Source organism: Neoarius graeffei, chromosome 13 (genome assembly GCF_027579695.1).
Source record: "Neoarius graeffei isolate fNeoGra1 chromosome 13, fNeoGra1.pri, whole genome shotgun sequence".
NCBI classification, from domain to species: domain Eukaryota; kingdom Metazoa; phylum Chordata; class Actinopteri; order Siluriformes; family Ariidae; genus Neoarius; species Neoarius graeffei.
In genome coordinates this window covers 2,665,489-2,693,282 of record NC_083581.1, presented here as the reverse complement: position 1 = coordinate 2,693,282, position 27,794 = coordinate 2,665,489, and the positions used below count along the sequence as shown (strand labels likewise).

The 27,794-nt window shown below is 41.5% G+C and overlaps 1 protein-coding gene across 4 annotated transcripts in view; it reads left to right on the top strand.

Moving 5' to 3' along the window:
• LOC132896364 (nuclear receptor coactivator 3-like) overlaps window positions 1-25,659 on the top strand; it is a 156,897-nt gene extending 131,238 nt beyond the window's left edge. For 2 of the 4 annotated variants that reach the window (XM_060937137.1, XM_060937138.1), the window contains 12 exons: window positions 84-592; window positions 675-1,759; window positions 1,846-1,957; window positions 6,789-7,001; window positions 7,095-7,197; window positions 10,500-10,671; window positions 15,375-15,710; window positions 15,786-15,899; window positions 16,020-16,230; window positions 16,646-16,829; window positions 18,708-18,846; window positions 23,161-25,659. In XM_060937137.1, the coding sequence (XP_060793120.1) occupies window positions 84-592; window positions 675-1,759; window positions 1,846-1,957; window positions 6,789-7,001; window positions 7,095-7,197; window positions 10,500-10,671; window positions 15,375-15,710; window positions 15,786-15,899; window positions 16,020-16,230; window positions 16,646-16,829; window positions 18,708-18,846; window positions 23,161-23,172 (3,190 nt within the window). In that variant the 3' untranslated portion in view covers window positions 23,173-25,659. The other 2 variants (XM_060937139.1, XM_060937140.1) reach the window with 2 other exon arrangements.
• The last annotated feature ends 2,135 nt before the right edge of the window (window positions 25,660-27,794 follow it).

Sequence of the window (27,794 nt, the reverse complement as noted above, 5' to 3'; positions counted from 1 at the left end):
ACACACGTCACGTAAACTTCATGAATATACACCATTGTACATCCGCTGGACATTAATAAAAATACCTTGTGTTATCCTCGCAGGGAGCCCAATGCCTCTCGCACCAACCAAACTGGTGGCATGATGCAAGGTGGCATGAGGCAGCAGGGCATGGGGGGTTCTAACCCCAACAGCCAAATGAACATGGGTCCTGGTGGAGGCATGGGGATGGGGGGCATGGGTAGTATGGGAGGAATGGGTATGAATCGGAGTTATGGCATGAAGGACATGGGGCATATGGGTCACATGGGTGGTGGGGGGTCCATGTACGGGGGCAACATGGGTAATCGAATGATGCAAATGAATCAAATGAGTCAGATGGGTCCAATGGGCCAAATGAATCCCATGGCTCAGATGAATCCTATGAATCACCCTGGTCCTGGGATGCAGCATCAACAGCCTCTCTTCCAGGCTTCAGGAGGCTACGGGCTTGGAGGCATGAACAGTCCGTCTCAAGGCAGCCCAGGTCTAAATGGACCTCAGCAGGGTCTCCTCATGTCTCCACGTAACAGAGGAAGTCCAAAAATGGCATCCAGCCAATTCTCTCCAGGAGGTAAGTGAAAAGGATGTCAAAACAGGATTGCTGATATGCTAACGTTTATATTGATGTTTCAGATTCCTCTTCTTGTTTGCAGGCATGCATTCTCCCATGGGTCCGGGTAGTGTTGGAGCATCAGGAGGTGGAACAACCTTTTCCAGCAGCTCTCTCAATGCTCTTCAGGCCATCAGTGAAGGAGTAGGCGCCTCTGTGCCATCCACCCTGACGTCCCCTTCTACAGCACACAAACCCGACAGCTCTCCAAGTGTCCATTCCTCGTCCTCCTCCTCCCAACCCTGCAAGCCAGGACATGGAGACTCCAAAAGCCCAGCAGGAGCCTACAGTCATGGACCTGGAGATCAGCAACACCCCTTGCACCACCACCACCATCACCACCACCACAGCCACAACCACAACCACCAAGCAGAGAGCAGTGGTGTAGACCGACCTGACAGTCAGGCTGGTGGAGGCAGCAAAGACTCCGGGGACACAACCAATGAAGCTGGAAATGCTTCATCAGAACCTCCTCGGAAGATTCCAGATGGAAAGGGACACAAAAAGTTGCTCCAGCTCCTCACCTCACCCACTGAGGAGCTGGGACTCGGGGTTGGAAGTGGACCTCCAGGACCTGCCACAGGAGCTACATTGGAGGGCAAGGAACCGGGATGTGTGACAAGTCCTTCTGGTGTCTCTTCATCTACCAATCAGAGCCAGGTTCTTGGAGCAGCAGCAGGAGGACCCTCTGAAGCTCTGGGTTCTTCTCACTACACAGCGTCACTCCAGAAGAAGCACAAGATCCTCCACAAGCTGCTCCAGAATGGAAACACTCCTGACGAAGTTGCAAAAATCACTGCTGAGGCAACGGGCAAGGCAATGCTCGGCCAGGACACGGGCGCCGCTGGAGGAGAAACAACAGGTGCCAATGCAGGACCAGGAGGAGTCTCGGGAATGTCAGAACCCAAGCAGGAGCAACACAGCCCTAAGGAGAAGAAAACCAATGCCCTGCTCCACTACCTCCTCAACAACAAGGACGACTCCAACTCCAAAGAGTCCAGCGACATCAAACCAAAACCTGAAGATCTGGAAGGGAAAGGCGTCACCGGGGGAAACGGTGGCACTCCGCTCAGCAGAGCAGCACAGGAGACCGTGGAGGGCAAGATCAAGTCAGAACCTCCTGACGAGGTGAACATCTGGCACTTCTGAACTTCTAAACAATTTGAATCTCTTATAAAGCTTATTGAACAGCTCTGTATTTTCTCTTTGTACAGCTGGACACCATCCTCGGAGGTCTGAGGGCTTCCGGAACAGATTTCCCAGAACAGGGGGATTCAGGACCTGCTCCTGATGGGGGGAACAAGCCTCATTCGTTTACTGATGATGGTAAATGATTCTGTGATCCTCTGTATTCCCATGATGCCTAATGCAACATCCAAAAATGATGCAGGATTTTCCATCCAGTTCCTTAATGCAAATTTTGAAAATGTGATAAATTTACCAGGTGTTTATTCAAAACATCTAAACAAGGTCACAAATGTTTTTAATATTTAAAAAACAATGGGAAAGAACGCTGCACTTTTTTTCAATGTTAAAATATAATTAAATGACAAGGAATCATTGATTTTTAAAAAAAAAAAGATTATTATTATTATTATTATTATTATTATTATTATACAGTGGTGCTTGAAAGTTTGTGAACTCTTTAGAATTTTCTATATTTCTGCATAAATATGACCTAAAACATCATCAGATTTTCACACAAGTCCTAAAAGTAGATAAAGAGAACCCAGTTAAACAAATGAGACAAAAATATTATACTTGGTCATTTATTTATTGAGGAAAATGATCCAATATTACAGATCTGTGAGTGGCAAAAGTATGTGAACCTCTAGGATTAGCAGTTAATTTGAAGGTGAAATTAGAGTCAGGTGTTTTCAATCAATGGGACGACAATCAGGTGTGAGTGGGCACCCTGTTTTACAACCCCGATTCCAAAAAAGTTGGGATAAAGTACAAATTGTAAATAAAAACGGAATGCAATAATTTACAAATTTCAAAAACTGATATTGTATTCACAATAGAACATAGACAACATATCAAATGTCGAAAGTGAGACGTTTTGAAATTTCATGCCAAATATTGGCTCATTTGAAATTTCATGACAGCAACACATCTCAAAAAAGTTGGGACAGGGGCAATAAGAGGCTGGAAAAGTTAAAGGTACAAAAAAGGAACAGCTGGAGGACCAAATTGCAACTCATTAGGTCAATTGGCAATAGGTCATTAACATGACTGGGTATAAAAAGAGCATCTTGGAGTGGCAGCGGCTCTCAGAAGTAAAGATGGGAAGAGGATCACCAATCCCCCTAATTCTGCGCCGACAAATAGTGGAGCAATATCAGAAAGGAGTTCGACAGTGTAAAATTGCAAAGAGTTTGAACATATCATCATCTACAGTGCATAATATCATCAAAAGATTCAGAGAATCTGGAAGAATCTCTGTGCGTAAGGGTCAAGGCCGGAAAACCATACTGGGTGCCCGTGATCTTCGGGCCCTTAGACGGCACTGCATCACATACAGGCATGCTTCTGTATTGGAAATCACAAAATGGGCTCAGGAATATTTCCAGAGAACATTATCTGTGAACACAATTCACCGTGCCATCCGCCGTTGCCAGCTAAAACTCTATAGTTCAAAGAAGAAGCCGTATCTAAACATGATCCAGAAGCGCAGACGTCTTCTCTGGGCCAAGGCTCATTTAAAATGGACTGTGGCAAAGTGGAAAACTGTTCTGTGGTCAGACGAATCAAAATGTGAAGTTCTTTATGGAAATCAGGGACGCCGTGTCATTCGGACTAAAGAGGAGAAGGACGACCCGAGTTGTTATCAGCGCTCAGTTCAGAAGCCTGCATCTCTGATGGTATGGGGTTGCATTAGTGCGTGTGGCATGGGCAGCTTACACATCTGGAAAGACACCATCAATGCTGAAAGGTATATCCAGGTTCTAGAGCAACATATGCTCCCATCCAGACGACGTCTCTTTCAGGGAAGACCTTGCATTTTCCAACATGACAATGCCAAACCACATACTGCATCAATTACAGCATCATGGCTGCGTAGAAGAAGGGTCCGGGTACTGAACTGGCCAGCCTGCAGTCCAGATCTTTCACCCATAGAAAACATTTGGCGCATCATAAAACGGAAGATACGACAAAAAAGACCTAAGACAGTTGAGCAACTAGAATCCTACATTAGACAAGAATGGGTTAACATTCCTATCCCTAAACTTGAGCAACTTGTCTCCTCAGTCCCCGGACGTTTACAGACTGTTGTAAAGAGAAAAGGGGATGTCTCACAGTGGGAAACATGGCCTTGTCCCAACTTTTTTGAGATGTGTTGTTGTCATGAAATTTAAAATCACCTAATTTTTCTCTTTAAATGATACATTTTCTCAGTTTAAACATTTATGTCATCTATGTTCTATTCTGAATAAAATATTTTAATTTTGAAACTTCCACATCATTGCATTCCGTTTTTATTTACAATTTGTACTTTGTCCCAACTTTTTTGGAATCGGGGTTGTAAATGAGTAGCGTTATGTTTGGAGAAAGGAAAACACTGCATTCCAGCATAAGAACCTTATCCCATCTGTGAAACATGGTGGTGGTAGTATCATGGTTTGGGCCTGTTTTGCTGCATCTGGGCCAGGACGGCTTGCCATCATTGATGGAACAATGAATTCTGAATTATACCAGCGAATTCTAAAGGAAAATGTCAGGACATCTGTCCATGAACTGAATCTCAAGAGAAGGTGGGTCATGCAGCAAGACAACGACCCTAAGCACACAAGTCGTTCTACCAAAGAATGGTTAAAGAAGAATAAAGTGAATGTTTTGGAATGGCCAAGTCAAAGTCCTGACCTTAATCCAATGGAAATGTTGTGGAAGGACCTGAAGCGAGCAGTTCATGTGAGGAAACCCACCAACATCCCAGAGTTGAAGCTGTTCTGTACGGAGGAACGGGCTAAAATTCCTCCAAGCCGGTGTGCAGGACTGATCAACAGTTACCGCAAACGTTTAGTTGCAGTTATTGCTGCACAAGGGGGTCACACCAGATACTGAAAGCAAAGGTTCACATACTTTTGCTACTCACAGATATGTAATATTGGATCATTTTCCTCAATAAATAAATGACCAAGTATAATATTTTTGTCTCATGTGTTTAACTGGGTTCTCTTTATCTACTTTTAGGACTTGTGTGAAAATCTGATGATGTTTTAGGTCATGTTTATTCAGAAATATAGAAAATTCTAAAGGGTTCACAAACTTTCAAGCACCACTGTAGCACCCAGTACAGTTTATCAGTACCTGTGAAGCACTCCATGTACATTAAATTAAAAAGGGGGCGTTGTGGCTCAGGTGGATAAGGCGCCATACCATAAGTCCGGGGACCCGGGTTCGATTCTGACCCGAGGTCGTTTCCTTATCCCTTCCTGTCTCTCTCCCGCTCATTTCCTGTCTCTACACTGTCCTATCCAATAAAGGTGGAAAAAGCCCAAAAAAAATCTTAAAAAAAAATTTTTTTTAAAAGAACAAATATAGTGGAGCTGTATTTGGGACAATGAGACAAAAGTAGTGTACTTGGTCATTTATTTATTAAGGAAAAGGATCCATTATTATGCATCACTGAGTGGCAAAAGTATGTGAACCTTGAGGATTAGCAGTTAATCTGAAGGTGAAATTAGAGTCAGGTGATTTCAGTTAATGTGGTGATGATCAGGTGAGTGTTCACACTGTTTTACTTAAAGAATAGAGATCTATCAAAGTCTGATCTTCACAACACATTTTTGTGGAAGTGAATTATGACACGAGCAAATGAGATTCCTGTCAAAGGACCTCAGAAAAAGAGTTGTTGAAGCTCATCAGGCTGGAAAAGGTCACAGAACGTCTCTAAAGAGTTTGGACTCCACCAATCCACAGTCAGACAGATGGAGGAGATTCAGGACCACTGTGACCCTCCTCAGGAGTGGACCAACAGACATCACTCCAAAAGCAAGGCGTGTAAGAGTCACAGAGGAACCCAGAGGAACTTCTAAACAACTACAGACCTCTGTCATGTTGGCTAATGTTCATGAGTCCACCATCAGGAGAACACCTGAACAACAACAGTGTGCATGGCAGGACTGTAAGGAGAAAGCTACTGCTTTCCAAAAAGAACATCGCTGCACAACTGCAGTTTGCTAAAGATCACATGGACAAGCCAGAAGGTTATTGGGAAACTTTTGTGGATGGATGAGACCAAAATAGAGCATTTTAGTTTAAATGAGAAGTGTTCTGTTTGGAGAAAGAAAACACCGCATTCCAGCAAAAGATCTTGATCCCATCTGTGAAACATGGTGGTGGTAGTATCATGGTTTGGGCTCTTTTGCTGCATCTGGGCTTGGACGGCCCGCCATCATTGATAAAACAATGAAGTCTGAATTGTTCCAGAGGATTGTAAAGGAAAACATCAGGACATCTGTCTGTGAACTGAATCTTAGGAGAAAGTGGGTCACGCAGCGAGGCAGCGACCTGAAACACACACGGCGTTCTACTGAAGATGGTTAAAGAAGAATAAAGTTAATGTTTTGGAATGAACAAGTCCTGACCTTAGTCCAGTAGAAATGTTGTGTGAAAAGTTCATGTGAGGAAAAACACCACCATCCCAGAGCTGAAGCTGCTCCGTCCAGAGGAACGGGATCAAACTCCTCCAGGACGATGTTCAGGATCTGATCCACAGTTACAGCAAACGATCAGCTGCAGTTATTACTGCACAGGGAGCTCACAGCAGATACTGAAAACAATCAATCAATCAATCATTTTCCTCAATAAATAAATGACCAAGTATAATATTTCTCTCTCGTTTGTTTAATTGTGTTCTTGAGGGACTTGAGTGGAAATCTGATGTTGCTTTAGGTCACATTTATCCAGAAATTTTAAAGGGTTCACATACTTTGAAGCACCACTGTACATACATTTAGAAAAAAGGTTAATTAAAAAAGTTAATTAAGTGAAATGAACTGTCCTGTAAACACTAATCAGCGAGCAGTAAATTAAAACTAATATCAGACATTTTTTGGTCATGAAAGATCGTGGAATAAAAACCGGAAGACTCGATGGAGACTTGAACTCCACAGGAACCTGATGCATGTTTAAATTTCCTGTGTTCCTCCAGGAATGATGAACAGAGGAATGGGAATGCCGGAGCGCTCGCCCATGGGCCCGGCTGGAGACTGGGGAATGCCGCGATCGACTGGCAGCCCCTCCATCATGCGTCCCGCTGTCGATTCCTACAACTCCAAGAGCATGATGGGAGGACCCATGGTGAACAGGTCCAACAGTGTTCCTGGTACCAGGTCCATGCTGCAGCAACAGCTGATGGATATGGGTACGGGTTCGATGGGTTGTTTGAATTCCTTGTCGAATCGTGAATGTGAATTCAAAGGAAGCAGCGTGTGTTGATGTATGTTTTCCTCTTTAGGCTCCAGCGAGATGAGCATGGCGATGGGGCCGTTCAGTCAGCAGCAGTGTCCAGACAGTCAGTCACCTTCCTGGCCAGACAATATGATGGCGATGGACAACAGGTCTTTTATTCTCCTGAACACCATGATCACAAATGTGCAGTAATCCATATTGTTCTCGACTCGGAGGTGTGTCTCCACCGTCGCTGTCTGACGGTTCGATTTGTCATACTGAGCAGGGCTTTCCCCAGAAAAAAAATATCAGAGCAGTGCTACTGATGCGGAGCCGCGAGGGGGGTCTGGGTGCGTGCTCCCCTGGAAAATTTTGTAATTAGAGACTTCAAATGGTGCATTCTGGTGGCATCTAGGGTGGCATTCTGGTGGCATCTGATTTAGGTACAATTCAACTTTATTAAATTTGCTGTTTTTTTACTTTGTCAAATCTGCAAGGGGCAAAATTTAAAGGGTAAAATTTAGATTTGAAATGAAAACACTGGAAACAGTCAGTTCAGAGAAATGTATACATATATATGTTATTTCCCAGCTTAAGGTTGGTCCGTATGGTGAAATACCGTGACCGAGGTCTTGAAAGTACTGAGCGAGGCCCTCTGGGCGGAGGTCAATATTCAAGACCGAGGTCACGGTATTTCACCATACGGACCGACCTTAAGCTGGTAAATAATATATATATTTTTTTTCTTTACCAAATTCTAACAGAAAACGAGAGCGCCCGAAAGGGAAAACCGAGCCGAGCCGCCATTTTGAATCCTCATTCACGGCTGTAATGCAAATGGCTTCCTCCTCGGTATACAAGTGCACTTCCATGGCAGGAAAAAAACTACATTTTGCCGCCTATGTAGTCCCCTATTTATACAAATAGGAGTCATTCAGGATTCAGTCATGTTTTTGCTCGGCGTTAGCAAGTTACAGGTTTTTAGCTTTCTCCTGAAATGTGTTCGGGAAAACAACCAATGAAACAGCGGACAATTTTAGATTACTTTCTGCCAGAGCTAAGGTTTTATAAAAAAAAAAAAAATGTTTTAAACTAATTGAGGAATAATTTGTTTTTATCTTAAATGTGCAACATTATATCTTTTGAATATTTTATATGATCAACTTCTTACATCTATTTTAAATAAAAATTATTATTCAGGATTCAGCCATGTTTTTGCTCGGCATTAGCAACAGTTAGAGGTTTTTATCTTTCTCCTGAAGTGTTTTCTTTTATTTCTTCTTCCTCAGGGGAGTAAAACTCGCTTTCGCTGTGAACACTGTCGTTATCGCTATCCATGCTGTAAAATTAATGCTATTCTCCTGAGAAATGCGAAAATAAATGTTGACAGAAATTGCTACTATGTTTGTTGTTGTTGTGAACAAGCGAGCCGCCAGAGATCCGTAACCAGGGTCCGTAACTGATGGAAACCGGACCGCGAAAAAAATAATTCATTTTATTGCACAAGCGCAATAATATTGAGCAATATAGCAGCTGAAATTAGAATATTAGCAATACAGCTGTCCACTACAGACCTGCAGCCCAACAGGCAAAAGTCACACACACAAGCCTGCAGTATCGCGCCAGGAACAGAATCGAGGTCAAATCATGCAACAGCGCCATCTAGCAACCAGCACCGAGAGCGTGGTTTTATCTCTGGTTGTGAAATGGCAGTCGGTGCACGCAGCGAAACCCTTTATTTTCACTTCTGGCTTGAGGACCAGGATCGTCTAGACCTATATATTACAATATCTTCCTATTTCTATCGTTATTATTCGTTTTCAGAGGGGAATAGGAGATATTTAGGTGCCGAAAGTACTCTGCATTGTTCAATTTATGGTATTGATTTTTTTTTCTTCCCTCCCTTGGGTGTGCGCTGACGTTGCACAGTATGTCCGCGCTTTGGGGAAAGCCCTGCTGAAATTTAGTAAATAAAGTGCACACACAGGAGATGCATCTTAGAGACATCACTTATACCGATAAACAGATAAAATTATAAAAGAAAGTCAAGTATCTCTAAGTGTAGCAGATGAGCGCTAGGTCAGATTATCCTTCAAACCATGGACACGCGAGAGCGCATCGAACCCAATGTGTGATAAAATCACCTGTATGCCAGGCTTTCGTCTAAACGGGGGAACAGGGGCGCTGCGCCCTCTTACTCTCGGCGTGCGCCCCCTTACTGACTCCGTGAAAACATCCCAGCAACACGACGTGACAATGTGTCTGATCATCAAATACGTTATAATTGCTCCAAAAATATTCCAATCATAGTAGATACACCGCCAGACGGCGCAAAAACAATCCGAATTGGCGTTTTCCAGACTGAGGCGCCATGTTGTTTAGTTGTTTACTTGTCGCGGCTGCTCTCGCGAGATTTGACATGGGTTACATACAAGGTCAGCTGACTTGTAGAGCGAGATTTCTCGAGACTGAATGACCTTTCACCCACCGGCGCGGGAGCTTTTGACACAAGTAGTTCGGGAGTTGTGTTTGTTGACACTTGGGCATTTAAAGATGTCATCCCGCGGCACGAAACGGAAGAAAGCCAAAGACTGTCTGGGACAGAAGAAGATTACTTCTTTCTTTTTCAGTGTTGACAGACAATTTGTTACAATTTCCCTCTCAGATAGCCTCAGAATGTCCCATTGGAGCATTTTTCAAAGGCTTTGCACGGCGGGGGGGGGGACAACCGGCACCATCTCCCCCCCCGCTTCGCTCCCTCGCCATGGTGAGCGCCCTCATACTAAATTTTTCTAGAAAAAACCCTGTATGCTATTCATGCATTATGGTTTCATGACCTCAATTTAGTATCTCAAGGCTCCATTAAGCTCCGCGTGTGAATAACTATTCACTACGATAAAACAAATAATAATAAAATGCAAAATACCGGGATGTACTGGATCAAGTGCTATTTTATATACTGCTGAATAATGAAACCTTTTTTTTCTTAGTCAAACCACATTTTCAATGATTATTGTGATCATTATTACAGCTAGGACTATTCATGCTGCAATATATTAGTGACGTACTGGACTCCAGTTAGATTTCACCATCTTCTCATTCATGTGTCTTCATATTAGTCTTTTTATTTTTCATTTTTAAAGTAAATTGCATGCTTGTGTTTAAAGACGTTGTTGAAATATTCCGTCTCGGATGCTTCTAACTCCAGAAAAATCCGGAAACCTGCATGACGTCAACTACACACAAGCGATTTTAGTAATCTGAATGTGGAGTTAACTGAAGTATCTGTCTAACCCGACTCTGAATACCAGGAACTTTCTCCATATATTGATGCAACTTTTGGAATTAATACTCGAGTTAAAAAAAAAGAACAGATTCCCATGTTACCTGCTGTCATGTTTCACCTCATTGAATTGATGTGTAAAGTATGTGCTTGATAGATCAGTGCTGGATATTGTGTGTGTGTGTTTAGGCGTCAGTTTGGGAATGCTCTGGATGAGTTGTTGGTTCCTCCCTCCACCTCTGAGGGTCAGAGTGATGAGAGAGCTCTGTTAGATCAGCTCGACTCTCTGCTCAACAACACTGATGTTTTAGCACTGGAGGAGATTGACCGTGCCCTGGGAATCCCTGACATCATCAGCCAGGTGTGTGTGTGTGTACTTTATTTGTATCATGCTTTTAACAAAGACATTGTTACAGAGCAGCTTCACAGAAAAATAAAGATTTTAAACACATGAATCAATAAATGTATCCCTAATGAGTAACCCTGAGGTTACGGTGTTGAGGAAAAACTCCCTCAGACGACACGAGGAAGAAACCTTGAGAGGAACCAGACTCTAAATGGAACCCATCCCCATCTGGGCGATAACAGATAGCGTGATTATAAATAACTCACTTCTATAACTGTGTCCTATAGAGTCACAAAGTACAACTGTGTCACCAGGAAATTCATTACAGTTTAACAGGAAGTCTGTTTTGTTGAAGTTATAAACTGTTCACTGATGGAGACTTGAGTGTAAAACTGTTCATGACAACTGCAGTCCTAAAGTTCTCCTGGGGATTGGAGTCCGAAACCATCAGAGCAGAACTGTAAGTGTCCAGAGCGTCTTCTAAGTGTGTCTTTAGACTGTCCATACGAGGACAGTCCTCCGACCTCCACAGGAGTGATGTGATGAGACTCCAGCCAGAAGTAGGGCATCAGGAGGGATCAGGCAGGTCTGAGAGCAGGAGAGGTTCAGCATCACTGGAGAGAGAGAGAGAAACACAGGTTGTTAGGTTCGCCCAGTGTCACCTAATGGTGAAGAACAGTGTACATTGTGCGCTGAGTGAAAGCAGGGACTCCGGAGAGACTAACTATGACATCATAACTAAAAGGGGAGAGCCAGAAGGTAACACAGACATGAGGGAGCTCTGGGACATAAAGCAGCAGCCACTACACCGTCAACAAACCCCAGTGAATGAGTGAGTGGGGACTGACAGCATCCATACATCCCAGTTTACCAAAACACTCTGTCTGAGGATCCTCCAGATCTACTCCTTTACCTCATAAACACCATTAACACAAGGCTTGACTAAACAGATCTGTTTTCAGCCGAGACTTAAACACTGAGACTGTGTCTGATTCCCGAACACTACTTGGAAGGCTGTTCCATAACTGTGGGGCTTTGTAAGAAAAGGCTCCGCCCCCTGATGTAGCCTTCACTACCGGTATATGAGGTACCAAAAAATAGCCTGTATCTTTTGATCTAAGTAGGCGTGGCGGGTCATAGAGGAGCAGAAGTTCACTCAGGTACTGTGGTGCGAGACCATTCAGTGCTTTAAAGGGCAATAGTAGTATTTTATAATCAATACGAAATGTGATTGGGAGCCAATGCAGTGTGGATAAGACAGGGGTGATGGGGTCATATTTTCTAGTTCTAGTAAGGACTCTTGCTGCTGCATTTTGAACTAACTGGAGCTTGTTTATGCACTTATTGGAACATCCAGACAGTAAGGCATTACAATAATCCAACCTGGAGGGAACGAAAGCATGGACTAGTTTTTCTGCGTCATGTAGTGACATTAAATTTCTTATCTTAGCAATATTTCTGAGATGAAAGAAAGCTATCCGGGTGATGTTATCAATGTGAGTTTCGAATGAAAGACTGGGGTCAATAATCACTCCGAGGTCTTTCACTGCTGCATGTGAAGAAACAGAAAGGCCATCCAGAGTCACTGTGGAATCAGAAAACTTACTTCTAGCTGCATGTGGTCCGAGTACAAGTACTTCAGTCTTGTTAAGCAGAAGGAAGTTAATAAGCATCCAGTGTCTAATGTCCTTCACACATTCCTCAATTCTATTAAGCTGGTGTCTCCCATCAGGTTTTGCAGAAACATACAACTGTGTGTCATCAGCATAACAGTGGAAACTAATACAATGTTTACGAATAATATCACCCAGAGGGAACATATATATATTAGTGCTGTCAAGCGATTAAAATATTTAATCGCGATTAATGTCGCGACTGTCATAGTTAACTCGCGATTAATCGCAATTTAATCGCACATTTTTGTCACATGAAAAACCATTGTAATTCTCTTATCATAAAAAAGTGAATGGGCTTGCTTTGTACCAATGTTTTTTTTTTTTTTTTTTATTGCAGAGCATAACATGTCACAGCCACTGACATCCATAACTTCCATATTAGATGAGAAAACCAAGGGATGAAAAATAAAGTGCATATCACTGTGAAAATAAAAAAATGTTTTATTTTACTCTTCATTAGTTTCTTTTGAAGAGAAGTATTTGCCATAAAAGAAGAAAAAAACAAAAATAAAAACATTCATCATACGTTCAAAAACGTTCATCATAGTGTGGCGCTGTATTCTCTAATTCTCACTGCTTATAACTCTACACCCCCCCGGTGGAGATGAGCTGGGAAACTGAAGACTGAAGGAACAGTGTTGAAAAGTATTTTTCCAGTCTCACCTGTGAAAGGTAATCCCATGTGAACTCGTTTGGACGGTAAACCTGTTGGTACAGTTAAACGCAGCACATGAATGAGACATCTTTATTCTCGGCTACTGTCTAGACGCTATACCAGAGACGGTTGAAGAATCTCCACTTTGCCTCATCCAATATGGCGGTGAGGATGTTTATATGTCTGTGCCTTTCTCCATCACTCACACGGACTCTTATTGAAGCAGCGTGCAACAAGCCTCAACAGGAACTACGGGTGACTCGCAGGGCCAAATTAGAATTTGCGTTAATGGCACTTTTTTTTTTAATCGCGTTAAATTGAGATCGCGTTATCGCGTTAACTTTGACAGCACTAATATATATATATATATATATATATATATATATATATATATATATATATATATATATAAAGAAAAAAGCAGTGGACCCAAGACAGAACCTTGTGGAACACCAAACTTTACCTTCGTATACATAGAAAAACTACATACAGTGGTGCTTGAAAGTTTGTGAACCCTTTAGAATTTTCTATATTTCTGCATAAATATGACCTAAAACATCAGATTTTCACACAAGTCCTAAAAGTAGATAAAGAGAACCCAGTTAAACAAATGAGACAAAAATATTATACTTGGTCATTTATTTATTGAGGAAAATGATCCAATATTACATATCTGTGAGTGGCAAAAGTATGTGAACCTTTGCTTTCAGTATCTGGTGTGACCCCCTTGTGCAGCAATAACTGCAACTAAACGTTTGCGGTAACTGTTGATCAGTCCTGCACACCGGCTTGGAGGAATTTTAGCCCGTTCCTCCGTACAGAACAGCTTCAACTCTGGGATGTTGGTGGGTTTCCTCACATGAACTGCTCGCTTCAGGTCCTTCCACAACATTTCCATTGGATTAAGGTCAGGACTTTGACTTGGCCATTCCAAAACATTCACTTTATTCTTCTTTAACCATTCTTTGGTAGAACGACTTGTGTGCTTAGGGTCGTTGTCTTGCTGCATGACCCACCTTCTCTTGAGATTCAGTTCATGGACAGATGTCCTGACATTTTCCTTTAGAATTCGCTGGTATAATTCAGAATTCATTGTTTCATCAATGATGGCAAGCCGTCCTGGCCCAGATGCAGCAAAACAGGCCCAAACCATGATACTACCACCACCATGTTTCACAGATGGGATAAGGTTCTTATGCTGGAATGCAGTGTTTTCCTTTCTCCAAACATAACACTTCTCATTTAAACCAAAAATTCTATTTTGGTCTCATCCATCCACAAAACATTTTTCCAATAGCCTTCTGGCTTGTTCACGTGATCTTTAGCAAACTGCAGATGAGCAGCAATGTTCTTTTTGGAGAGCAGTGGCTTTCTCCTTGCAACCCTGCCATGCACACCATTGTTGTTCAGTGTTCTCCTGATGGTGGACTCATGAACATTAACATTAGCCAATGTGAGAGAGGCCTTCAGTTGCTTAGAAGTTACCCTGGGGTCCTTTGTGACCTTGCCGACTATTACACGCCTTGCTCTTGGAGTGATCTTTGCTGGTCGACCCCTCCTGGGGAGGGTAACAATGGTCTTGAATTTCCTCCATTTGTACACAATCTGTCTGACTGTGGATTGGTGGAGTCCAAACTCTTTAGAGATGGTTTTGTAACCTTTCCCAGCCTGATGAGCATCAACAACGCTTTTTCTGAGATCCTCAGAAATCTCCTTTGTTTGTGCCATGATACACTTCCACAAACATGTGTTGTGAAGATCAGACTTTGATAGATCCCTGTTCTTTAAATAAAACAGGGTGCCCACTCACACCTGATTGTCATCCCACTGATTGAAAACACCTGACTCTAATTTCACCTTCAAATTAACTGCTAATCCTAGAGGTTCACATACTTTTGCCACTCACAGATATGTAATATTGGATCATTTTCCTCAATAAATAAATGACCGAGTATAATATTTTTGTCTCATTTGTTTAACTGGGTTCTCTTTATCTACTTTTAGGACTTGTGTGAAAATCTGATGATGTTTTAGGTCATATTTATGCAGAAATATAGAAAATTCTAAAGGGTTCACAAACTTTTAAGCACCACTGTATAAGTATACATATAAACACTGTTCAGAAACATCCAATAATATCACAAAAACCGGTCAAACTCTGTGAACGAGTATCATTAAATAAACGGTCATGTATTTCATCGAGAGTTTTAATATAAACCTGTGATGTGCAGCTGCAGTCCTTTCAGTGCTGCTGCAGTAGAAAATTAACCAACACCTTCCAACCAATCACAATCCAGAATTCCACCAAGAGTCACAATAGTCCTTCCCCCCCCCCCCCCCTTTTTTTTTTTTAAACCCCCCCTGTCTCCTCTGTGTCCCTGATGTAGGGTCAGGGTGGAGATCTGCAGCCTGAACCTTTCCCCGCCCAAGACCCATCCATGGTGATGGAGCAGAAGCCCATGTACCCCCAAGGTTACCCCGGACCCCCGTCCATGCCCATGCCTTCCAGCTATGGTGCCGGTCCCATGCAGGGCGCGCCTCCTCCTGCATCCTACAGCCCCATGCTCAACCAGATGGGGCAGCAGGGTAACTACCCCGGGATGGGTGGCATGGGGCCGATGGGAGGTATGGGGCATCCACGCGCTGCCATGATGAGACCCAGGATGATGAGTGCCACCAAACCTACACGCCTGCAGCTGCAGCAGAGGCTACAAGGACAACAGGTAAAACACACACACACACACACACACACACACAATGGTAAAGCCCATAAGCTAAATCTGAACGTCTCTCCTCAGTTTATGAGCCAGGCTCGGCAGGGTATGGGCATGAAGATGGAGAATCCCGGTGGAGGAGGAGGTCCTGGCATGAGACCTGGCTTGCAACCGGGAATGGCAGGCCAGGTAGAGGCTGTAAATTTCACACACACAACACACAGTATCCCAGTGTATCAGTATCAATGCATCTGTAATGCATAATACATTTAACAGTTGGTGTACTGTATGCTGATTCTCTCTCTCTCTCTCTGTTAGCCGGGCTTCCTGAACGCTCAGATGATGGCTCAGCGTAACAGAGAGATGCAGATGCGGAGACACAGGATGATGTTGTTGATGCAGCAGCAGGCAGCAAGTGGAGGTTTCAGTCCTCCGCCCAACGTCACCGCCCCCACAGGGATGGAGGGCATGGGGGGGCCAGGCATGGGCCAGCCGGGACAGCAGCAGTTCAGCTACGGAGGAAACTATGGTGAGGAACCGATAAACCCTGCACGCTGTGATGTTTAGGATAAGCTGGTGTATTTGATGCACAAGTGTGTGTGTTATCTTTATCTCTGGATTTTCCGCAGGGAAATAAATCAGTATCCGGTTTGTTCTGTGCGTGCACATCCTGACAGCAGGAGAAAAGCTGATTCACCAAACAAGCGAATGTGGATTTGTTTCCGCTAGCAGCTACTTTTGCTTTGTGCCATGTGATTAAAGATGAACTTTGGCCTGTGAACACAACTCGTGTATTGCCAGTATTCACCAACATGTGCTAATTTTTTTTTTACTTTTCGGATTTTTTGTTATTAATGTTGGCGTTGTTGACCAAGAGCATCATCCTGACAAAGGAGTCGAGAGAGTGAGAGAGTTTAAACATGAAGCTTTATTTGTTTCTGTAGGAATGGGCCAGCAGGGTGATCCATCTTTTGCCCCCGCCGGAGGTCCCAGCCCACCCAACGCCATGATGGCAGGCCGCATGGGGCCTCCGCAGAATCCCATGATGCAGCAGCACCCGCAGGGCGGCCCCATGTACCAGAGTCCCGACATGAAGGGCTGGCCTCAGGGAGGAATGACACGCAACAGGTGAAACATCTCAGACGCAGCAGTGTTCATCTCTGATTATTTTTAATGATCTCATTACCTATGGAATTAATTTTGTGCCAAAATGTTCATACAATACTTTTTTCATACAAAAAACGACAAATCAAAATACAAAAAAAGTCAATTTTTTTAGACTGGCAAACAAATTATTCGTGTAATCCTGCAAAATATCAGTCTATTACTCTTCAGAAGCCTTTTATTTTTGTTCCGCGTCTTTCTCAGTTTTGTTTGACGTAATTTATTTTGGTTGTGATTCCAGCTTTCTCGTTTGCGCTCCCTGACTTTTTGCTTGCAGTTTTGGCACAAACTTCCCGTGTGGGCGGGCTGTCCAGGAATGCATTCCCATTGGCTAACTTGTGTTTGACTGACCGCTACGCTCAGCCATTCCCTACTCGGATTCTGGCGGACTGTTTGGCGAGTGAGCGATCCATTGACGGTAAACAAGGATGGAGTGGACTTCAGTGGCGACTATGATATTGAATTTACACTTTGTTGAATTAATTCAATATCATAGTCGCCACTGAAGTCCACTCCATCCTTGTTTACCGTCAATGGATCGCTCACTCGCCAAACAGTCCGCCAGAATCCGAGTAGGGAATGGCTGAGCGTAGCTGTCAGTCAAACACAAGTTAGCCAATGGGAATGCATTCCTGGACAGCCCGCCCACACGGGAAGTTTGTGCCAAAACTGCAGCAGAAAGTCAGGGAGCGCAAACGAGAAAGCTGGAATCACAACCAAAATAAATTACGTCAAACAAAACTGAGAAAGACGCGGAACAAAAATAAAAGGTTTCTGAAGAGTAATAGACTGATATTTTGCACGATTACACGAATAATTTGTTTGCCAGTCTAAAAAAATTGACTGTTTTGATTTGTCATTTTTGTTTGATATTTCAAAAGTATCGTATGAACATTTTGGCACAAAATTGATTCCATAATTACCCACAATGCTGTTTGTTTACCTAAAGAGAGCGATGCAGCAGCACTTTAGTCCTTTAGTCTGTCCTTCTGTACACTCTGCTCAAACAGATCAGCTTCAAGCTTCACTAACTGTCCTAGATAGTCTTTGCTGTACCTCAGTGTCCTCATAGCTGCAGTGCATTCTGGGGCTTTGAGTCCATCAGATAATCATCACATGAACTCCAGAATCCTTAAACACGTCACACACACTCCCCGGCCACTTTAATAGGAATGTGGTGTTGGTTCTCAGATCCCTGTTCTTGGCTGCAGGAGCGGAACCCAATGTGTTCTTCTGTTCTGCTGTTGCATGCTGAGATGCTTTTCTGCTCACCACGGTTGTAAAGAGTGATGATATGAGTTACTATATCCTTCCTGTCCATTTCCCTCTGACCCTCTCTTATCAACAAGGCGTTTGTTTCCACCCACAGAACTGTCGCTCACTCACTCAGTGTTTTTTGTTTTCTGCACCATTCTGTGTAAACTCTAGAGACTGTTGTGTGTGAAAACCCCAGGAGGAGATCAGCAGCTTCTGAAATACTCAAACCTCATACTCATCTGGATCAAACCACCAACACCCATACCACAGTGAGAGACAGAAAGAAAGTCAGACCTCACTGTGAGATCATGATTTTTCCCGTTCTGATGTTTGAACGTCGTGAACATTAACTGAAGCTCGTGATTTGTATCTGTGGGATTTGATGCATCGAGGAATCGGCTGATTACAGAACAGCAGTGGATGTAGGAGTGTTCCTAATAAAGTGGCCAATGAGTGTTTATTTTACTGTAAACGTATTGATCGTGTTTCGGGGTGGAGTTTCCTTTTCCTAGAACTTTATATAAAGAATAAATATCTTTGTGTGTATTAGTGTTGTAGTGATGAGCGTGCGTGTTTTGCGTGCAGTTCGTATCCACAGCAGGCGTTTGCGCAGCAGGGCTCAGCCGCGCCGTACGGCTCCATGATGATGAACGGCGCAAACGCGGGTCACATGGGTCAGATGAACATGGGCATGATGGGGCGGATGCCCATGGGCCCTGATCAGGTGAGTGACATCACATGCTATTATATATAAAGAGCCACTTTCACTGCGTGCGCGCGCTTTGTGGTCCAGTGAACATTTTCATTTGAGTTAATAAATAAATAAACACTTGCACTCCCTCTCAACACGTAATTTCATTTAGCTAAAAACTTAAAACATGCTTTTATTTTCTAGAGCCATTTGTTGCATTATTTACTTTTTTATTTGTATTTTATTTTCTTAGTGACAACCAAATTACTTTACTGTGTAATATATACCGTATTTTTCGGACTATAAGTCGCTGCGGAGTATAAGTCGCACCAGCCAAAAAATGCATAATAAAGAAGAAAAAAACACATACAAGTCACACTGGACTATAAGTCGCATTTTTTGGGGGAAGTTTATTTGATAAAATCCGAGACCAAGAACAGACATTTCATCTTGAAAGGCAATTTAAAATAATAATGGATTAGAGAACAACAGGCCGAATAGGGTAACGGTATGCTAACGTAACACATTCAGCTACATGACGCATAGACAATGAACTGAGTGCGTGTCTGGTATGTTAACGTAACATATTAACAGTTATTCCAGGGTGTCCGCGGGGTTTTAAAAAGTATTAAAAAGTGATAAATCAAAAACGCAAAATTTAATGGCCTTAAAAAGTGATAAATTTGGTCAAAAGGTATTATTTTTAAAGAATAGGTATTATTTTTTTCTTTTGGACAATGACTGGTTTCATTTTGATGAAATAGGCAAAATAAAATAAATCCTTTCTTGCTTGCGCCGCTACTTCAAAAATGAATGTGTGATATGAACTTGATATTGACGTCATATCAATGCATTGTATTCATTGGTCGATAGAAATCTGAAATCGTCTGCGTGCGCATAGCTAAGTCCAAGTGGAGACGGAAAGCAGTGCTAAGTGAACCAGTATCTCTTCATCGAATTCTAGCAGGTGGCAAAAAGTTTAGAAATGGGGAAATGTAAGTTTTCCCGATCCTGGCTCCGGGATCCAAGCTTTCAAGCTTGGATAAGGCCTGTCGTGGCATACTGTAAAGTATGCCTCAAAATCATTAATATTAATTGGATGGGGGCTAATGCGCTCAGGTCGCACATGAAGTCGGAGAAACACGTCAGGGGAATGCGCGGTCGTGGGCAGCAACAGTCTATCACCTCGACAGCTAGCACTAGTGCTAGTGCTATACCAACGTCGTGACATTCACGAAAATCCATTGGAATCAATTGGAAATATTTTACTCGCAAGCCATCAACGAAGCTAACGCCCGAGAACATGACGATGATTCCAACGTCGAATCAACGCCCTTTTGCTATCTGGGTCCGTATGCGGTTGAGGTCATATTAATAATTCACACTGGAAAAAGAGACCATTGTTCTTAAGAAAACAAAACGTTATAAGTATGAAAAAATAATTAACCACCAAACACAACAATAATTTCCACACATGGTATATACTATCAGTTACACACTTGTATAAAGGTAAAACGAAGGGTTTTATTTTTCAAATAAAGAAGTTTGGTGGCATTTTCTACTCCGTCCGCCATGTTTCTAAACGGTATTTTTTTTTGTCTACGCACGTGTAACAGAAAAGGCTTTCCGTTATGATGTCTGTCTCCACCTGCGTGCGTTTGCGCTGCCCCTTGTTAATTTGGTGATTGACACTTCAGCTGCACCCGGTTAACTGCGGTCAGCGCAAACGCACGCAGGTGGAGACAGACATCATAACGGAAAGCCTTTTCTGTTACACACGCTTTATTCACTTGGCCAATTTGTTAGACTTAGAGTTTTCGGCTCTTTAAACGGAAAAGCGGAGTTTACGGGGATATTTTTCTTACGCGCCCGAAACGGATGGATTTGAAATGTAAACAAGAACAGTGCCTGGTTTTCTCGGGTTTCTATAATGACGTACGTCATTCCGCAGTCCGTACGTCAAATCTCTTCTTTTGTAGTATTTGTAGCTGTCGCCGAATGGTTGGAAGTCAGTCTTCAAGAAGGTTGTAAGTTTAAATCCAGTACCATTCCATCACTTAAATGAAGCAAACCACCCCACCTCACATTGTTACTGTAACTAATGCCCTGTTGTGAAATATGCAACCGAGTCTCCTGGATAATGGTAATGATGTAAGTAAGTGTTGGATGACAAAATCTATGTGCATGTCACAAAATCTTTCTGATTGATACTTGGTGCAATTCGATGTCGTGGTGGTTGTAAAAAAATCTGAAGGTAGTAAAAAAAAGGTATTAAATGGTAGTAAATTGACTCAAAGATTGGTGTATATACCCTGTATTCAGATAACTATAGCATAAAGAACATGCTAACAAGTTTGCCAAACCATCAATCTCACTCCAGATCACTAAATCCATTGAATTCTTCATCCTCGGTGTCAATTCTAAACAAATCCGCCAACTCCGGAGGTAGACGAAGCGCCGCTTCCTCTTCCGCGTCGCTTTCGTCAGACTCGTCGTCAGTTGCAGTTCCAATTATTCCGGCCTTTCTGAATCCCGACAGGATGGTTTCGGTTGTCACTGAAGCCCATGCTTTGTCGATCCATCCAATGACTTCCAGGAAAGTTGCGTGGCGCATTCTCCCGCTTGCCATGAGGATGTGCTCTCCATCCGTCATCCACTGCTCCCACAGGTTACACAAGACTGCCTTAAAGCTCCGGTTCACGGACATGTCAAGTGGCTGGAGTATTTTGGTTAAGCCTCCAGGGATGATGGCAGGTATGGAGTTGAAAACTTTTAATTTCTCTTTGAACTGTGGCGTGATGTGCGCTCGCATGCTGTCCATCACAAGCAGGGCTTTGCGTGTTCTAAAGAAGCCATCCGGACGCTTAGCGTCGCACTTCGTAAGCCATAAGTTCATCATTTCTTGATCCATCCACCCTTTCTCATTCACGGCGACGGCAGCTGAGGGGGATTGGGTTTTTGGCATGGTTTTTCGTTTGAAAATGACCATTGGTGGCAATTTTGATCCATCTCCGCAACATGCCAGCACCGCTGTGAAGTGTGATTTCTCATGACCAGTTGTTACTATATTCACACTCTTTAGCCCTTTGTCTGCGACACTTCGGCCCATGGGAATGTCAAACGTGAGGGGGACCTCGTCCATGTTAATAATATGATCCGGTGTCACGTTGTGCTCAGTTACATGCTTTTCAACGAACTCACGGAAACTGTCGACCTTGGCTTGGAAGTCTGCTGGCAGTTTTTGGGACATCGTTGTCCTTGCTCTGATAGAGAGGTGGTTGCGTTGCATGAAGCGGTAACACCAAGAAGGTCCTCCCGCAAAGTCATTTATATTCATCTCCTTGGCAACTACCTGGGCGTGGAGACGCAACTGCACTGTTGACAAGCCTCTCCCGGCAGCACGTTGTTCAAGCACCCATGTGCAAACTCGTTCCTCTAGCTGTGGCCACCTAGCTTTTAGCCCGCGATTAGCTTTTTTTGTTTTCTTCATTGCAGTAAGAGTAACCTCCGCTTTTCGCCAGTCCCTCACAAGTTTCTCGCTCACTCCAAACTTTCTTTCTGCTGCTCGATTACCGTTTTCGGCTGCATATTTCACTACTTGCAGCTTGTAATCTGCAGAATATGATTTTCTTTTTGATGGCATTTTTTTTTCAGCCCTTCTCAGTTGTCTTTATAAGTTACCGGTAATGTTGAAATGTAAAATTTTCAGTGGTACGGAAGTAGCAGGTACAGGTACACAAGCCTAGAGCGCCCTCTTGTGGTTGTCAGTGTGAAAATAACGAACCTGTGAAATGATAAAATAATGTGTTAATAATTTCACATACAAGTCACTCCAGAGTACAAGTCGCACCCCCGGCCAAACTATGAAAAAAAGTGCGACTTATAGTCCGGAAAATACGGTATATTTTTTCACTTTAGCTTTTCTCTAGTTTTTGTTGCATTCTCAGACACGTTATGAGCATTTATTTATTTATCTATTTATTTATTTATTTTCACTTGTATTAAATATTTAATTTTAATTTTTTTTTTCAGAGCTGTAATTCCCTACTTTAACTAATTTGCCATTCCCATTTTATCTTGATAACTTCTCTATTTCAAAGTTACTCTGGTGTTATTTTAAGACTTACTGTATTTATTCTTTCATTTTTATTACATTTTTACTTTTACTTTGTTTTTCCCCCCTTTACGCTATTTTTAAAATTTTTAATTTTTTAATTTGCCTTTTTTCTTTCTGAAGCACTGTGAACTGCGTTTTAACCTATGAATGGTTCTCTATAAATGAAGTTTATTTTTCTTATTATTATTGTTTAATTTTTATATTTATTTTTTCTTCGTTGTGTGTCTCAGAAATATTTATGAAGAGAACAGAGGGACAGACGTCACCATGGGGACACTGTGAAGCTAATAAAACATGATACACACCTGGATGGAAGATCTTGCGTGTAAAACTAAGTGTAACACAGTGTAAATACACACACACACACACACACACACACACACGTAATGGATTTGTCGACATCCTCTGTATCTGTCTTTGTCCTGTGAATCTTTCTCTGTTTCTCCGTGAGCTTTCTTCATTCTGTATCTCATCAAAAAGATCAAAATTGAAGAAACGAGCTGTTTAGAGGAACGCAAAGATGATGCATCTCTCTCTCTCTCTCTCTCTCTCTCTCTCACACACACACACACACACACACGTTTTTTGCGAATGTATATCATGCCGTGTCGACCATCTGGATGTAAGATCCCCTTCTGTCCTGTTAAAGGTACGACGAGAAAAAGGAAGCTGTGATTGCACTTTAAGGGAAAATCAGAGCTGTTTCACGGCGTTAGGAGAGTTGCAATATTTTTTCGCTCATTTTAGCCTTATCGGAGAACCGATGAACACGAGACGGACTTTCTCGTCGTTCTCCGTCGGAGCGAGATGATTCTGAAACACGAAAACAGCAAGCACAGATCATCTGCTTTATGCAGATTGAAGCAATAAATCTCGTCTCGCTGGATTCTTTGATTCCTCACCGTAAAGGTACTGCAGTATTAGAAATATCGAGCTCTCATTCACATTTCTTCTTCTTCTTTTCCTCGCTCTGTGATTTATCATTTGTAAATACAGTGCACGTGTACCGTATCATATCTGCTTTTGTAGGTCACACACAGGTTTTGCACAGCAGCTTTCATCAGGCTTCGTATTTAAATCACAGCTCTTCTGCGTTACAGGGCGGGACGTCCTGTTGTTTCAGTTTGCAGTGGGGGGGGGGTTGCTTTTTTATTTATTTTGTATTATTATTTTATTAATATTAATTTCTTATCTTAACTGAAAAGCCACCACTTCTTTCTAATTCTTTGAACAAGCACTTTTCTTCTAGAACATATTTTATTCCTCAAACTCGTACATCGTGAAGCTTCTGATAAAGCGGAGTGTGTGTCCTGCAAACGTGACTCGTAAGTTGATAGACACATTTTGGAGTTCGTTAACTCGTTCCTGTATTTCAGAGTAAAATAGACGTGTAAAGGTTTTAGTAAGACATACAAACTTCAACGTCACCTTCTGTTCTGTTAAATGTATTTATTTCAAGGTGGAAATTCAATTCATGTGGTGATAATTATACGACCTTAATATTACATACATAAATAAAACTCTTTAATGTTCACCCTTTAAAATTTCAAAAATCTTGTAGCATATTTTAGGGGATGGTCTGTATTTGTAAGGTTATAATTTATACCAGTTTAGCATAACCTTTAATTAATTCATATTCTTATATTTTTATGTAAACTGTTTATTTTATGTAAATTATTTGTACTTGTATATGCCCAGCTTATTCTTTTTTTTTCCACATTATTTTCATCTTTTGCTGTATTATAAGACTAGAAATGTCAACATCTGAGATTTAATCTCCTTCTGTTCTGTTAAATGTGTTTAACAATGCGAAAATTCACTATTACACACACACACACACACACACACACACACACACACACACACACACACACACACCAAATGTTGTCTAAAACTGCAGTGGAAACACAACGGTTCCATTATTTGGTTTGCTAGATTATTTTAAAAATACTCAAAACAAAATAAAAATAATTTTTAGTTGTTTGCAAAATCTTGTAGCATACTTCAAGGGATGGTTTATAATGTCATAATTTATACCAGTTTCACATAACATTTAACTAATCAAATTTTTACAAATATATTCATATTTCTCCAGTTTTGCTAATTGTGTAAATTATTTTTACTTTATATACAGCCAGATTATTAATTTCCCTTATTTTCTGTTTTCCTGTACTGCTCATGCATTTACATTTAAAACTTGTCCAAAGATTTTTTTCCCCCATTTTATTATGTTTCTGATATAGCTGTGTGATTTTATGTATTGATTTAATTAACATTATATTAATGTTTTGGGTTTGTTTTTGTTTGTTTGTTTGTTTGTTTGTTTGTTTGTTTGTTTGTTTGTTTTTTGTGGCCAGTGGAAGTTGAGTTTCAGTGCTGTAAAGATTCAATGAGGATAAAAAAAACAAAAACTCTTAATATTCAACATTTTATAATCTGGTCAAATTTGCGGTTTTGTTTGTTTGTAATGAGCTCTCCAGTTAATCAAAAATCAAATTCCATTCAGAAATTGTTCCTTGTTCTTTAAAACAAAAAAAAAAGTTGAAATACACGTAAAGTTAAAATATCTCTGTGCAATCTCTGTTCAAACGGAAAGTGAAATAGATTTTTAAACCGTGACAATGGGGTAATACACACCTGTTATTTGGGTCAGGATGTAAATGACTAGTGTGTTTATCATGTTTCTTGATGTTAATATTGATGTAAATACAAATTTCTATTTAAACATGTTTACAGCTGTGTGTGTGTTTATTGGTGAAAGTGGTGCATCAGTTCTGAATTCAGGTTTTCTTCTTTTGTAATGGAAGACAATCTTCGTGGAAAGTTCTAAATGAGCCTAGATTTTATGGTGTAAACTGAAAATATCAACTAAAGAGTGCTGATTTAAAAGACCGACGTGTTTTCCTTCTGAATGTGTGACACTTGCTTCAGATTTTCTCGTTTTTGTAACTCCACATTCAGACGAGTAAGAGACGAGTTTCTCGTAGTTTGTTGCAAGTTACTCGTCACCCTGAAATTAATTGATTGACGTGTTTGCGGCTACTTTGAGAAAAATTTTGTCGCACAAATTTTTTGAACATGTTCAAAATTTCAGCGACGAAGGAGCGACTCATGCAAGGAAATTGAGAATCCCCACAAATGTTTCAAGACACTTTTGAAACTCTCTCACGAATGACGTTCACAATTTGTTGCAAGCTGTCTCAGCCCAGTGAGATACTAGCTTTAAATCAACTTCCTGGACAGCTTCCTGCTCACTGATCAGCTCTTTAATTTCAGTTCTGGGTGTTTACATGATTGTCCAGCAGGGGGCGGTGTCACTCACATGGTTCTTTTAGTCCAGTTTAGGGAGTCTGTTAACAGTTAGGGTGGACTTGGTAGAAAAGAATACAGCATGTAAAGACTTCAACTCTGTGGTGAGGAATGCTCTCTGATCACAAATCCTAATGAACAAGTGTCTCAGAGATCCTTTTGAAGACGTTCTAGAAGTTGTAATACCTGCTTGAAGTGCAACAGCTTTTCTAAACATCATCTCCGGCCTTCATTCTCTCATTCTGACAGGATTGTTTGTTTGTTTGTTTGTTTGTTTGTTTATACATCGGGAGCACGTCAGCATGGATAATGTCATTAACGAAGCAAATAAGCAAGAGATAAAAACCGTTATTTGCCATGGCAACAGAGAAACAAGAGCAGGAAATGTTGACCATATAAGGATAGTAGAAAGGGGGAAAGAGTATAATAGGAAATCGGAACTGTTCAGTTTTCTGGTCATTAAGTTATGGTTGGTAAAATGGAGTTACTATTCATTTTTTAATTTATTTTTCAGAATTCTATAAGGGTTGTTTTACAATCAGGGGACAAAGTTTGTGTCGCAGGGGTCCAAAATTCAAATTGATTCAAACTGGTTCTTGTACCAGTTTTTAAGTGAAGGACGAGTTAAAGAACAGATTTCAGGTCATTTTTTGACACGTGTATGGTAGTTTTGTGAAATCTGCTATAAGATGGGAGAAACAAATGAAGTGATTCTCGGAGAGGACTTTTTTTTTTTTTGACAATTCAGAATCCACTACTTCCATAGTGCTTTTAAATACAAGGCTGTAAGCTTTGTGTTAGTTGTCTCTAATATTTATGTCCCAATATCTTGACCACATTTTTGGATGAAAATAATCATTTTAGATATGTTATTTTATATTGAAAAATGAGCTGTCTCGGAGAGGACATTTTTTTTGACACAATTACAGACTAATTTGATCAAAATAGTCTGAAAACTTACTGGCATTCAACATTAAAACTTAACTCTGTTTCCAATGATATGGAACCAAATATGTGTTTTATGGTATAAAGAATGATGTAAGTGCATCCCTTTTGGAGCTACCTGTGGTCAAAAAAGCACTTTTTCTAAATGACACGAGTAATTTTGCTAAATATGACACATATTGCCATACATTCACCAAAAATAACGTTGACACCAAATTTTTTTTGCATGGTAAATAGAGCTATCACAGGGCTACAATAAACAACCGAGTTTATTTAGTCAAGCCTTTTGATATTAAGTGTTAAATGTGATTTTTAGCTTGCGTACCCTGATTGTAAAACAACCCTTAAGCTGTGATGCAGTGATGGCCGGCGCTCACCGATTCAGAGGATGAGGATCAGATCCTGGAAAGGACTTGTGCACCAAAGTACAGGTCACAAAGTGTAAGCTTTGACGGTGTTTTTAGTGATCATATTTACACTCGTTCATAAAGTATAAGTTGGACAGATGTCTTGTAATGATCAGCAGGATTGTAGGACTGCACCTTTAGTGTTAATAACATGATCATGTATATCAAGTTTTGATCACAGATCTGACTTCAGTGTTCTTTCA